The sequence below is a fragment of the Osmia bicornis genome, chromosome 5 (assembly GCF_907164935.1).
Source record: "Osmia bicornis bicornis chromosome 5, iOsmBic2.1, whole genome shotgun sequence".
NCBI lineage: Eukaryota > Metazoa > Arthropoda > Insecta > Hymenoptera > Megachilidae > Osmia > Osmia bicornis.
In genome coordinates, this window is record NC_060220.1 from 10,557,916 (window position 1) to 10,572,746 (window position 14,831).

General features: G+C 46.4%; 1 protein-coding gene across 1 annotated transcript; it reads left to right on the plus strand.

Moving 5' to 3' along the window:
- The first annotated feature begins 2,963 nt into the window (after positions 1 to 2,963).
- Positions 2,964 to 3,893, plus strand: LOC114882065. Its single transcript, XM_029198944.2, has one exon. It carries the CDS (start codon positions 2,964 to 2,966, stop codon positions 3,891 to 3,893), a length of 930 nt encoding a protein of 309 aa, XP_029054777.2.
- The last annotated feature ends 10,938 nt before the right edge of the window (positions 3,894 to 14,831 follow it).

The window sequence follows — 14,831 nt, forward strand, 5'->3', positions numbered from 1 at the left end:
TCTAATTTAATTTAGATAAATTTTATCGTCTAAATATATTTAAACAGATCAATTATCTTCGGTGATACGCTGTACATAAAAGAGCAATGTTAAGCAATAATCACCTGTATGATTATTGAAAAAGGACAATGTTAATTTTCCAGAGATTTTTCCGTTGCCGAGTATCGAAAGTTCTATTGGACTGTGATACGGAGGTGAAGGAACGGGCCGATCCGAAATTTGTCGGTTTCTTGCCGTTGAAAGCATAGGTTCGGAGACCACTTGAAACGTAAAAAAACAACATACCCAGGCGAAGGCCCGAAATGCTATGTCAAGTGGAAACATGACACTTGAGGCACGAGATAATATGATTTGGAATCGGATATATCAGTGAGATAATACTAATGCAACGACTGAACTTTGTTAATTTTCATTTTTTTCTTATAAAACTGTTACCAAGATATTTGTGATGTTTTTCTGATTAAAATGATACCAAACACGATATGGTTAGGACAATTACAATAAAGAAACAGCATGCAGCAAATCGAAACTTCTCGCCTATAGGAGTTTATTTCAAGAAACGAAGAACTATTGTCCGAGCCGTAGCACTCCGTGGCATGCAACGAGGTAACGCCTGCCTATTCAAAAGGGTTCGGAATGGTGATATGATACGGGCGTTTTACCAGAGGGTCCCCGGACCCTCCCCACTCCGTGGCGCGATCCTTTATTTCGAATTCTTATCTCTCTGCACGCGCCATGCAGCACCATGACTTTGGGTCATCGGCCACATGCGCGTTTCTTGGAAGCTCGGCGATCGAACTCTGTATCGCAGTTTCATATACAAAACATCCGCGACTCTTAGAATTCGTCGCACCTCAAGTATCAACTACCACCGGCCCAAGTCCGATGACAGACATATGGCTCGGGGTATCGATATTCCAAAGAACCCTGAGAAGTCGGTTAGAGTCCTTGAAAAGCAGGTCAAAGCCCCAAATGCATTGACTCTGCCACGTGTCGACCCTTGCATGCGTGCTAACATGCATTTTTTCATTCCTGCTAATTTTTATGGCCAAAAAATGTACTGCTTCATTTATATTTTTTTCGGCGTTTATTCTACAGGGAATATACCGATTGTGACTTTTCAACATTATCCATGCAATGAAAAAAAAATAGACTTCGTCATTTTCTCTATCAGTTGGTCGCTAAAAGAAGGGTTGGCTTCCTTCTTCACATATCTGGCGCTGGAAGCTGATTTGGACTGTTTCTTTGCAAAAGCAACTGTCGTAATCTTTGCATTTCTGCGAGTGCTCTCTCGTCATGAGGTTTAACGAGGACTTTGTTTGGTGCTAAATCAGATAAAACTAGACCATCTAAACTTTTAACACGACTAAGTGCAACGTAAATTTGGCCTTTTGCAAAATTCTTTTTGCCAAGATCAATTACAGCTCTGTTCAATGTAGTCCCTTGTAATTTGTGCACCGTTACTGCCCAACTTAGAATAAGTGGTAACATTCTGCGCTCGACGTCTCCAAATCCTTTTGACAGTTGAAACATTGCTCAAACTGGAGATATTGGAATGTTACCATCAATATCTTTGAATCTATTTCCAATGGATTCGTCGTCAAATTTTATAAGTACTGAATCCGGCAATTCTCCCTGTTCTAGTTGATCTCTTCGAAGTGCCGGTGTTGGCGAAATTCCCTACGTACACGCAGCGTGACGAAGTTGGCAGCGAAAATAATTCGTTGGTGCGCCGTTACCGATAGCGGCAGCACCTCTCGGGCCCACTTTGTCCACGCGGCCCCCTCTCTACGCCTGAACCGGCAAGATCGACGCCATCATCGATTTCGTCCTTCTTGATCGAACGCTCAGAGCCTATGCACGCGCTTCGTTTGTTCTCGCTCTCGCTTAGATCAAGTTTCTGGTTTTCATTGTTAATATAACAATCATTTTGACCGCGCATTGGCCACGCATTTACTTTGTTGTATTATATTGACGACGCTTCGTCCACGCGTTATTATTGTACGTTTAGACCACGCGCTGTGATCGTTTCACGTTGTTTGTGTTTGTGACTGACTTTGTACATATTTGACGTGCAATAAACGCATTGTGTTTACTGCAAAGTGTGCCTCAGTTTTCTGTCCACGCAGCCCACGTGAACTCGCTTACATTTTTTGGTCCTTCGAGCCGGATAGAGGCACACTCGGTTTCGAAGAAACGTGTAACGGTCGAAGCCGCCATTACGCGTAACGGCCGCGCCCGTTCAACGAACACGCAGTGCCATTTTGAGTGAGGTGTGACAGGATTGCAGTGACTCTTTCAAGTTTCTGTGTCGTTCGCATTTGTGCAGTGACCACGCAGTGAATTTCGACAATCAACATGCCGAAATCGCGAGACACCTCACCGGCTTCGCAAGACAGTTCGGCCCGCTCCAACAAGGCGGACGAAGACTCGACCACGGCGACCCCGCTCTTGGAAGTGCCAGAAGAAACTACTCAATCCTCGCAGACCACGCGCCCACGCTCTCCAGCACGCCTCTCCTCTGAGTTACAAGTCCGAGCGAAGATGCAGGAGGAACGCCTGGACATGATGCTGTCTATCGTGGAAGATCTGCAGGCATCCACCGCGAAGGAGCCACTGACCATCATTCCGTCTGAGGTGGAGATCACGAAAACCACCCTGATGGAAATGCACCTAATGTTTCATCAAGAGCACCAAGCTCTTAGCCGTCTGTGGCCGGTGTCGCAACTCGACCACGGCTATTATAAAACGAAGGTGGCCTCGCAGGAGGAGAAGGTCGTACTGACGGCCCGAAAGCTGATTGCTCAGCTGGAGCATCGACTTGCACCCAGCACGACCACGCAGACCACGACGTCCACGCAGCCACTCGCAGCCAATCACGCTTGCCGGAAATTGCACTCCCAAAATTCGACGGGGAGTACAACAGATGCCAGGCTTTTAAATCAGCCTTCACATCGGTAATCATGGAACGCGACGACCTCGCAGAAGTGGACAAGCTCCACTACCTCAAAGGAGCAGTCACAGGCAACGTAGCCCACGTTATTGAGCACCTACCCTCTACAAACGAGGCCTTCCAAAAGGCTTGGAAGCTCCTCGATGAGCGGTTTGAGAATAAGCGGCTCAATGTCCAGTCCTACATGGACCGGATTTCTGATCTGAAGCCGATGAAACAGCGACGGGCTAGTTCGCTGATTAAGATGACTAATATCATCGGCGAAACGCAGGAAGCTTTGACCACGTTCGGGCTCAATGATCCACACTCCTGCTTCCTGCTAAATCACCTCGTCAGGCTGCTCGATTCGGACACGCGAAAAGGCTGGGAGTCCTCTCTGAGTACGCAGACGGACTATCCGACGATGTCGCAGCTGACGACATTCTTGCTGGGACGCGCCAGAACACTGGAACAGCTGGAGCGGGTAGCCGAATCAAAGACGACGCAGAACACGCAGACCACGTCAGGACGCCCCGCCAGTCGCGACATCCGGCTGGTGCAGCAGAGAGCCGCCGTCCACGCAGCCGCCGCAGCGCAGTCCACGACAACGACGACTCCATCGTCATCAGCTCGCCCACGCACGTCAGCGTTATATCCTTGTGCGCTCTGCGCCAAGGACCATTTCTTGTCCGCATGCCCTGCATTCAGGGACAAGACCGTGGACGAACGCATCAGCGTTGTGAAGGCCCAACAACTCTGTGTGAATTGCTTGGGCCACCACAATCTTAGAAGCTGCCGTACACCACAACGGTGCAAGCTCTGTAATGAGCAGCACCACACAGCACTTCATGGTGGCAATCTCATCAGAGTGTTGGTGCCATTCCCGCCGACCACGCAGCCCGCGACCACCTCCACGTCTTCGCAGCCCACGGCGAGAACATCTCAGACCACGCAAACGTAATCGACAACACATTGAGATGTCGGTGCAGTCGTCGACGCCCACGTAGCCTGCTCAGCCCACGCATTAAAGGACCACGCAGCCCACGCACTCAGACCACGCAGACCAGGTACCACACTTCTAGCAACGGCACTCGCCAGAGTGCACACTGACCTCGCAACGCAGCAAGTAAGAATTCTGGTCGATTCAGGCTCTGAAGTTTCTCTTATTTCAGAGTCTTTAGTTAATCAGCTTAGACTCAGACGGAAATGCTCCTCATTGGATGTCCACGGAGTTGGTGGAGCAAGGACCTCGCAGACAAATGGAGTGGTCAATATTACCCTCCATTCTAATTACAGACCACTCGCAGTCACCGTTCAAGCACACGTGCTTACAAATGCTTGCTTGTAAGCTTGCCAACTTGCTTGCCATCAGAACCACCATCTCAGCCCACTCTGCCAGCGCATTTGGAGAAATTGAATCTCGCAGATCCTCAATTTCTCGTATCCAGACCGGTGGACATCATTCTTGGAGCAGACGCATACGGGCAAGTCATCAAGCCAAATATTATTCGGAACACGTCATCACCGTTGATCGCTCAACTCTCGATTTTCGGTTGGCTCATAATCGGGCCCCTCGAGGGCACTCAGACAATTCGCAGGACTTCTCATCAAGTGACAGTCAATAATACTGATCGCCAATTGAGTGAGTTACTCAGCCGCTTCTGGACGCAGGAAGAGCCACCGCAGGACACGGCACCCTTGCTCACGCCAGATGTGCAAGAGTGCGAAGATCATTTCAAGACCACGCATTCAAGAGACTCCACTGGAAGATACATCGTGCGATTGCCGCTCAAACTTCATCCTCGAGCAATTGGCAATTCTTATCAGACCGCGCACAGTTGCCTTCAACGGACCCTCAGACGACTCAGTAAGGACGCCCAGTACAATCAGCTGTACACCAAGTTCATGCTCGAGTATGAGCAACTTGGTCATATGGTAAGACTGAACAACGACTCAATAACTAGTCCGTTTCAGTACTTTCTTCCGCATCATGGCGTTCTGAAGTTGGGCAGCACGACCACCGCACTGCGTGTGGTTTTCAATGGCTCCAGTCCAACTTCATCAGGATACTCGCTGAACGATCTTCTACATACTGGTCCAAATCTGATGCTGAATATCGCAGATCTTCTCATTTGGATACGAAGATACAAACATCTGTTCGCAACTGACGTCACGAAGATGTACCGACAAATCAAGGTGCATCCAGATGACTGGAGCTTGCAGCAGATACTCCGGCTTGATGACACGCAGAAAGAAACGCAGTACCAGCTGACCACGGTCACGTACGGAACGAAAGCTGCACCGTACTTGGCTGTCCGAACACTCTTGCAACTCGCTGACGACGAGGGGTCGAAATATCCCCTTGCCGTGGAACCCATCAAAAATGGCAGGTATGTCGATGACATTTTTGGTGGCGCAGACACCGCAGAACATCTACAGGACGTTGCAAATCAGCTAACGCAGTTGTGTCAAGCGGGTGGATTTCCACTCGCAAAATGGCATTGCGCGTGGAATGAAAATCTGACCTCACACCAGAACAGACCAACGCAGTAATCTCATTCGACGACTGTGCAACCAAAATTCTCGGAATTAAATGGATTCCACATCAGGACACGCTCAACTTTTCGACCATATCAGCCACGCAGCGCACGCAATTTACAAAACGCCTCATTCTCTCCGAAGTAGCTCAACTCTTTGATCCACTCGGTTTTGTTGCACCTATAATTATCAGAGCTAAAATTCTTATGCAAGAGCTTTGGTTACAGGAACTCAGTTGGGACGACATTCTGCCGCTTCACATCACTCAACGATGGTTATGCATCAGGGAAGATCTAACCAGCTTGGCCAAGCTTTCCATCCCTCGATGGTTCAACACCACGACCACGTCTACAGTTGAACTTCATGGCTTCGCTGATGCATCAGTCCTCGCAATGGCAGCCGTCGTCTATCTCGTCGTACACGCACCGTCCACGGGTATCCAAGTTTCACTTGTCTGCTCGAAAACGCGAGTGACACCACTCAAACGTCTGACCATCCCGAGGTTGGAACTCACAGCAGCGCTGCTACTCTCTAAACTGATACGTCATGTTCACGCTACTTTGAACATGACCGTTTCTCAGACATTTTTGTGGACGGATTCAGAAGTCACGCTTGCGTGGATCAAAACGCACCCCTCCAAATGGAAGGATTACGTTCGCAACAGGGTACTCCAGATCCAGGAGATCACGTAGAACTTTTACTGGAGGCATGTACCAGGATCATCGAATCCAGCTGACTGTGCGTCAAGAGGCATGACGACAGAACAGCTTCAACAGCACACGCTTTGGTGGACGGGACCACCGTGGATCACGCAACCGCAGAACGCATGGCCCACTCAGACCAGTGTAGACGCAGACGAGCTAGGAGCTCCAGAAGCTCGTGCTGTGGTTTCACTGCACACGTCTAACGTAAACGCAGGGAAAGAATATTCATGGGAGTTAATCTATAAATATTCTTCCTTTAACAGATTGCTCAGAATCACCGCTCTCTGCCTCAAATTCGTGGACAAGCTGTTCAAACGACAGGACGCTTCGCCCACGCATTTTATCTCAGCAGCTGATATGGAAAGGGCCAGAATCTACTGGATTCAGGCCACGCAGTCCGCATTCTTCAAAGACGAACTCGCTGCACTCGCCAGGGGAACAACGTTTCCAACAACTCATCCATTCACGAGGCTCACCGCTTACCTCGACCATCAAGGAATCGCCAGGGTAGGCGGACGCCTCCAACATTCAGAACTCTCGCACGATGGCAAACATCCTGTTATTTTGCCTCGTGATTCACGACTCTCTGCACTTCTCATCGACCACGCACATCTTCAGACCATGCATGGAGGTACGCAATCCACCCTCGCTTTTCTCAGACAACGCTACTGGATTCTCGGTGGACGAGCTCCAGTGAAAACGCATATCCTAAGGTGTGTGAAGTGTGCTCGGCAGAGGGGGATCCGTGCTCATCAACTGATGGGCCAACTACCTCTTTGTCGGGTCACTCCATCACGCCCGTTCACCCACACAGGGGTGGACTACGCAGGACCGCTCATGCTGAAGACTTGGAAAGGCAGAGGAGCCAAGACACAGAAAGGGTGGATTTGTGTATTCGTCTGCTTCGCAACATCAGCTGTACACTTGGAAGTTGTTACCGACTACTCAGCCGACGCGTTCATCGCAGCCTATCGCAGATTCGCAGCAAGGAGAGGAACTGCAGCCTCTCTCTACTCAGATTGCGGCACCAACTTCCAAGGAGCAGACGCGCAGTTGAAGAAACAGTTCAAGGACAGCACACGCGAAAATCAAGACCTCGCAGCTTTACTCGCCAAGGATGGTACGCAGTGGCACTTCAACCCTCCTGCCGCTCCACACATGGGTGGAAAATGGGAGGCGGTGGTCAAGTCTCTCAAATTTCATCTGAAGAGAACGATTGGAGATGCTTTGCTGACGTTCGAGGAATCAATAACATTGCTCGCGCAGATCGAAGCCATCCTCAATTCAAGACCGTTGGAACCACTCAGCGATGATCCAGACGACCTCTCAGCCCTTACACCAGGACATTTCCTGATCGGATCGCTGCTCAACGCAGTGCCAGAGCCCACGCTTCTCGACGTCTCAGTCAACCGATTGTCAAGGTGGCAATTTCTGCAACAGCGTCTCCAACAGTTTTGGAAGCACTGGTCCACGCAGTATCTTCAACGACTCCAAGCAGTCTCGAAGTGGCATCACCCGTCAAATGAGATCAAGGTAGGCACTCTTGTTCTTATTACTGATGAACGCTTGCCCCCAGGAAAATGGCCCATGGCACGGGTTCTCAAACTCCTACCAGGCAAGGACGGATTGACCAGAGTCGTCGAGCTCAAGACGGCCACCACGACGCTCACACGGCCCATCGCCAAGCTGGCCATTCTACATCAGCCCTCTCAGGACGACGCGGACACGCAGACCACATCATCGACCAGTCGCTGATGGCCGGGGGGAAATGTTGGCGAAATTCCCTACGTACACGCAGCGTGACGAAGTTGGCAGCGAAAATAATTCGTTGGTGCGTCGTTACCGATAGCGGCAGCACCTCTCGGGCCCACTTTGTCCACGCGGCCCCCTCTCTACGCCTGAACCGGCAAGATGGACGCCATCATCGATTTCGTCCTTCTTGATCGAACGCTCAGAGCCTACGCACGCGCTTCGTTTGTTCTCGCTCTCGCTTAGATCAAGTTTCTGGTTTTCATTGTTAATATAACAATCATTTTGACCGCGCATTGTCCACGCATTTACTTTGTTGTATTATATTGACCACGCTTCGTCCACGCGTTATTATTGTACGTTTAGACCACGCGCTGTGATCGTTTCACGTTGTTTGTGTTTGTGACTGACTTTGTACATATTTGACATGCAATAAACGCATTGTGTTTACTGCAAAGTGTGCCTCAGTTTTCTGTCCACGCAGCCCACGTGAACTCGCTTACAGCCGGCCATGTAAATTTCTTTACAATTCCCATTGCGCCGTTTATCAAACCATCAGAAATTGATAGGTTTCGTGGCAGCATAATTCGAGATCCCTCAGTTAATGTTATTGTATGTAACAGTCCGCCACAATTATTTACATTTACAGGTATGACATTTTCTGGTGGCCTTTTTCCATATGTAGCTGCCTCACGGGACTCGTCTATTGAATCAATGACGTACATTCGACGTGATTTTGCTAATTCATCTGTCATCTTTGTGTTATATTCATCCACTAATTTTATCATTGGGAATATTCTTACTACTGCACCATCCTCGAACTCTCCGGTTAGGGGAACTCTTCTTCGTTCGCATAGTATTTGTAGTTGAGAAGTTGTCACTTCTCCAAACCGAAGGTTATTCAGTAAGTCGATAACCTCAACGTTATCTCTTTGTCGCATATTAATGGTGAGTTCGCAGAATGAAAATTGGTACCATAAATTAATTTCTGCAGTACACCAATGTGGCTGTTCAAAACACCAGTGTCCTTTTACTGGGGGCAACTGCATGATATCGCCGAAGATAAGTACATTTACGCCGCCAAATAGTTTATCATTGCTTTTGAATGCTTGCAATCTTAAATGAATTATTCGCAAATTCTCATAAGATACCATTGATATCTCGTCAATAATCAACCACCTTGTATGACGCCACTTTCGTCTCTCCTGTTCGAGTCTTTGTCCTGTCAGTCGCCGATACGTCATTGCAGTAGCTTTTTCAATAGGCAAGGAGAACATGGAATGCAGTTTTCCCGAATATTTGACGGGCGGCGACGCCAGTCAAAGAAGCTACTTCAATGAAAGATGGTTTTATCATCGTATCAACTGTAAGATTATAGCAGCGTTTAACATGTTCAACAAGTAATTTTAAAATAAACGACTTACCGCTACCAGCTCCTCCGGTAATAAAAAGCAACATTTGTTCCCTATTTTCATCATCATCTTCTTTACTATCTTTCTCAATTACTGCGGAAACTGATTTCAATAAGTCTTTCTGTTGAATATTAAGACATCAAATACTATTAAGGAACACGTCTTCTGGCATTGCAATTGTTTCTTGCTGTTGATCTTCATATAAATCAACTTGATCGTAATGTATTGTTTCGTCAGCATGAATTCTGACTGGATCTCTTAAATGTTCATTGGTTTCTTCTTCGTGTACAACATTTAAAGCAGCAGCCTGGGCGAGCTCCGCTTCAATAATTTGCTCTGCGTGAGTAAATTGTTCGACGGTTGCGTTACCCATCATAGGTTTCAAGTCGTGTTGCCGTCGAAGAAAACATTGTTCCGAAGATTCGTTTTCGGACATAAGTGTACTTTCATCACGAAATGGAATGTGACACACTATTAAGTTATAGAAATATCCTTCTCTGTCACTGTTCAGGGTATAATATCGGCGGCGAAGTACAGCTGGTTTATTTCTTATTCCCATTCAGGTATTGTCCTTTAATTTTATAAATCTCGACCTTGATATTTTTTCATCGTCATTTCTAAGTTCTGCGTCTCCATCCTCTTCTGTCCACATTCCACTGGAAACTGTTTCATATCGGACAGCAAATTCAGCTAAGCTCAAATCCTCTAGATTGTCTGGTCTCTTTACGTAACGATCGAATATGTTATTGAAAAATGATGTTTCATATTCTTCGAATCGCAAAATTCTATATCTCTGCTCAGGCCGACAGCTATTTATAAATACAGCTTTACGCGAGCTCATTTTCAGAGGCAAATGACATAACCGATAACCACATTCTGGAGCACACGTTGAGACAGAATTGCCATAGATACCGAAAATAGTTGATCCCGAACGGTACCGCTCCGGCGCGGCGTTTCGCTCGTAAAATGGCTTCTTTAATAATATTTCCTGTGTTCTGCGGCTCGCGTTTACTTGCGTATTTAACAATATAATATGCGACAGCTGTAACATTTCCGCATGGTTGAATATCCATGTTTGCTTTCCAAAGCTTTAAAAGAGTTGGATTGTAATTATTCACCATAATTTCATTTCCTGTTCTCTTAAGTACGCAGAAACGTCCATCGTTCGCAAGTGTGTCATCTGAACCTAAGCACATCGTTCTTTCACTTATCGGTCTGAGGAATCCAACACGACAACAACGATTATTACGATCTTTGTAACATGTAGCAGAATGTTTATGAATTTGGACCCTTTGAACTATGTCCCTCATATCTTGATTTTCTGCTTCCAATGAACAAGATACAAGTTTCTCAATAACGTTGCGGCCTTCGTTGGTAAGGAAATCAGGTACGTTTGCACACCAAAGGAGCATGTGCAAATGTGGACTTCCCCTGTTCTGAAATTCGATTTTATGCCAAAAATCGATAACAACGCCACCTAAGCAATCGGAGTTTCTTAAATACTGCATTAACGAGTTTGCACGAAACGTAAATGGTCTTGCAATAACTACAGGGTATCTGTGAACCAACTTTAGTCGATCTGCAAAAGTTAGGTTTTCAAATTCGGTAATGGGGCGACCTTCGGATAGTAGTAATGCTTTCAACATATCTGGCCAATTTAGATCATTGCAAGAGAACGTAGCAAACCATGTGGGCGGTCCAAGACTTCGGACCATGGCGATTAATTCCGAACAGCAGCGTTTCCAGTATGATGCCAATCCTCTTATGTTTCTCATCGTGAGGTGCATATTATCTACTAATCCCTGTGGAGTATGTTCCCCTTGGCGCATTCTACAGGATACTGAAACGCTAGCTTTTGCGCGGTAATATTCAGCAACAGATAATGCGAAGAACAAATAATCTGTTCGCTGTAATCGTTTGTCATTGCTCAAAATACGCGCTTGGAAGTAATCCAGTGGTGTAATTGAGATGTCTCGATGCTCTCCGAATCCATTTTTACCATCTGGAAACAGGAAGAACCAACGCAGTTCTTCCATCCTTCTCTCCCTTTCTAGGTTCAAAGGAGGCACTGTTTTTCTATGTATATTCCCAAGGTTTATCGGGTCATTTTCTGCGTTATTATTATTATTACTGACAGAGACGATACTGTCGATGTTGGGAACATCTTCATCAATCGAACGTAACATGCTTGTGGCGAAAATAATTTCGGTTGCGCCGGATTCTCTACGAGCGGTCGCAACAGATGGTTGTTGTATCCTTTCTATTTCAGGAGATCTATTCCTTTCGGGTGCTATTGTTAGAGGTATTAGTGAATAGATATTTAGCACAATGCTATTGCCTCGTTTAGCATATAAATTACGTCGCAAGATGATGTGTAAATCATCAATATTAGTACATTTCATACAGCATGAGACGCCCCGTGACGATGCGTTATATCCTTTTGGACCTCTTGCATGGGAATCAAACAACTAATAGTAGGTAGTCTCTGACTGGTTACCGCATGATACAGCTACTGATGTAAGATTGGCAGTAACAATTCCATACGTATACTGTTGGAAAAACGTAATCAAAGCGTTCTTTAAATTTGGAAATCCTTCATCGCCGTTATCAATATCAATATGACCATTTACAGTCATTTCATAGCCAATGTTAATATTGACTCTGTTGTTATTAAATGATATGTGTGGCAATAATTCGGTAACGGCTAAATAGTCGACATTGACTTCTCTGGGGTCAGGATTACTTCGTGCTTCAATGCAATCACGGTAATATTTATCTCCTACTAAAAGTACATAATCGGTAAATATTAAGAATAAGGGAGCCACCTCCGATTTCAAAGGACCGGCGACCTATGAATTGCGTCACCCGGAAATGGGAGAGGTCAAGGGCACATTCCACGCATCAAATTTGCGACCATACCGGCATCCCTTCCAGGAGGCGGCAGCCACCTAAGATCGATCTGGAGGGGAGAATATCGATCTCGCCTGATGACTGCGCAGAAGATCAAGAATCGAACATCCTGAAGTGGGGAGAGGCCCCCCCTGATGTAATCACGCGTCAGCGGAAGCGATCAGTCGTAATCCAGCAATTATGGAACCGACAACGGGACCTCGCAGCACCTCACGTGGCACGCAAGCCTACGCATTCTGGCTAATGCATAGTAAGCAAACGCAAACAGGCATCGACCTCAATTATAAAGAGATCAAGGAACCGCAGCTCCGTACAATTGAGCCCAGGCCCTGGGTCAGGGTTAAGATAACCGCCCGTAAGGTGGATGGCAGGACGCAAACCCCATGGAAGGGCATCGAAAAACCCAGTGGGCAGCAGAGGTCAACCCGGCGCAGACGCTGCGCCAGACCGCAAACAACAATGAGAGATGCAGCGACCACGTACGACCCTCCAAACCCGGAAGCAACGACAGACGAGAGGGACGTGAGTCAACAGTTGGCCGCGGCAATGATCGAGACGACGGAACCGGCCATTGCAACAGAGGCTGTGACGGAAGCCGCCTTCACGTACGAAGCCGTGAACGAAGCTGCGGACACCGTCGATCACATAAGACAGCCCACCCCGACAAACGACCACGAGTGGGAAACATTGTCCAGCGACGACTGGATCCTCCCAGAGATGCCCGAACCGGATGACCAGGAAGATGGGGAAGCTCCACTAGAAGACCTGATCCAAGTGCCAACGTTAAACACCTGAGTGACAGGCTCAGGGTAAAAAAAAGTGACAGTTTATTTTTGTTCGTTTTGGTGATCAAACAGAGAAAGTTATTTTATTTTAGTTTTTGCTCAAGTGATTCCGTTCGTTTATGAGTTGTTTTTGAAAACAAGACTGTTTCTTTTTTTTTCGTTAAGATATAATCGATGCGTTACATATAAGTAAATATAGAAGTGTGAATGGATGGATGCATGAAAATTAATAAATCACCATATATTTTTTTTTGTAGTCGGCCACGCCAAAGATATTTATTCTACGATTTTTGTTTTGTTAGAAGCGAAAGTTATATATTTTTTTTTTATTTTATACAAGTATATTTCATTTTTAGTTTTCTTTTGGTATGCGTGTGTGAGTGAGTGTCGCGTTCATTAGTACCTACCAACGCTCTTGATCCGAGAGGGGGGTATATATAACCGTACATTCGTACAGTTACATAGTATAGTACAAGTAGTGTAGATTTTTCTTGGGAGATCGGAACTATAGCGATGGTATGTGCTATCCCTACTTATTTATCACAGTGTAGCGCGTGCGCGGATCCCCTCCTTCGAACGCCGGATCGAAGGAGCTCAGTGTCGATCGATGGATCCCAAACGACAAGCAGAACGGACGCTTTCGCCTACGGCTCTCTTCCAAGAGATAACCGTCTAAAGATTGCGATCCAGCAAGTCGTGACTAGAGCCCGAGGTTGGACATCTCCCTTTCATTAAGTAGTGGCCTTCTATCTTGGGACTCAGCACCCTTGAAAGATCGCTCTACACAGGCATATCCGAGACGACGTTGATTTCTAGGGAAACCTAGTCGAGTCATCCTTGTTTTGCTTGTGCTCTGGCAATTTTACATTGCAATTTGGAGGGCCGTGATCTCGCTCTTGGCAGTCTTAATTTCTTCCTTGAATACGCTTCGTACAACAGGAAGAACGTTGACGGATTCCGGCAAATCCACGGTTATCGGATACTCTTAAATTCACGTATTTCAATCTGCAAAGGAGTCGAAGGTCGGGGCTTAGTGCGCGACTTTCTCATCCTTTGATTGTGAGTGAAATCGTGAAGTCAGTGCCCCTGTCGATCTGAGGTTCGCAGGTGAAAACCTCGCAGGACCGGAAGCATCCTCGGAATCCACTGGCTCGCCATTCTGCGATTTAAGAGGCGCGTAAAAGCTAATATTTCGCTGCACGGTTAATTTTAAACGTTCCTTTTTGCCTACGCGCTCCACGATCACGCGACCTTCGTGCGTCGTGATTTCGGTGTATGTTTCCGAAACAAATCGAGCGATAATAACTCGTCCTTGGCGAAAGACGTTTGAATCGTAGACGACCAACGAAATTTTGTAATCGTCGTGCATATATTACTTTTCGTATTCGTAGCAGAGTCACGTTTTTGCGTTTTGAGACTGCGTTATTCTTTTCATATATATTTTCTTATATTTCTTAAAATGCGTTATTCAACCAGTCATTTTTCCGTATAAATGAAGATTGAGTTTTTTGAGTCGCGTTAAAGTCGCTCGACTGGTTGAGATTTTTCTTTACGTTATATTTTCTTATATTATTTTATATTCTATTATAACTATTCCGCGAGATTTAAGTGCGTTATTCAACCAGTCATTTTTCCGTATTAAAAGAAGACTGAGTTTTTGGGTCGCGTTAAAGTCGCTCGACTGGTTGAAATATTTTCTTTTGCGTTACCATTTTGTATTCCACTTCCGATTCGTGTAACTCCGATCTGCGTGCTTGGTACGAATCATTGACGATCAATCTAGTCAAGTTCGTTATATATT

Excerpts from the sequence above, each read along its gene's own strand:
- LOC114882065 (XM_029198944.2), top strand. The coding sequence starts at position 2,964 with ATGGAACGCGACGACCTCGCAGAAGTGGACAAGCTCCACTACCTCAAA.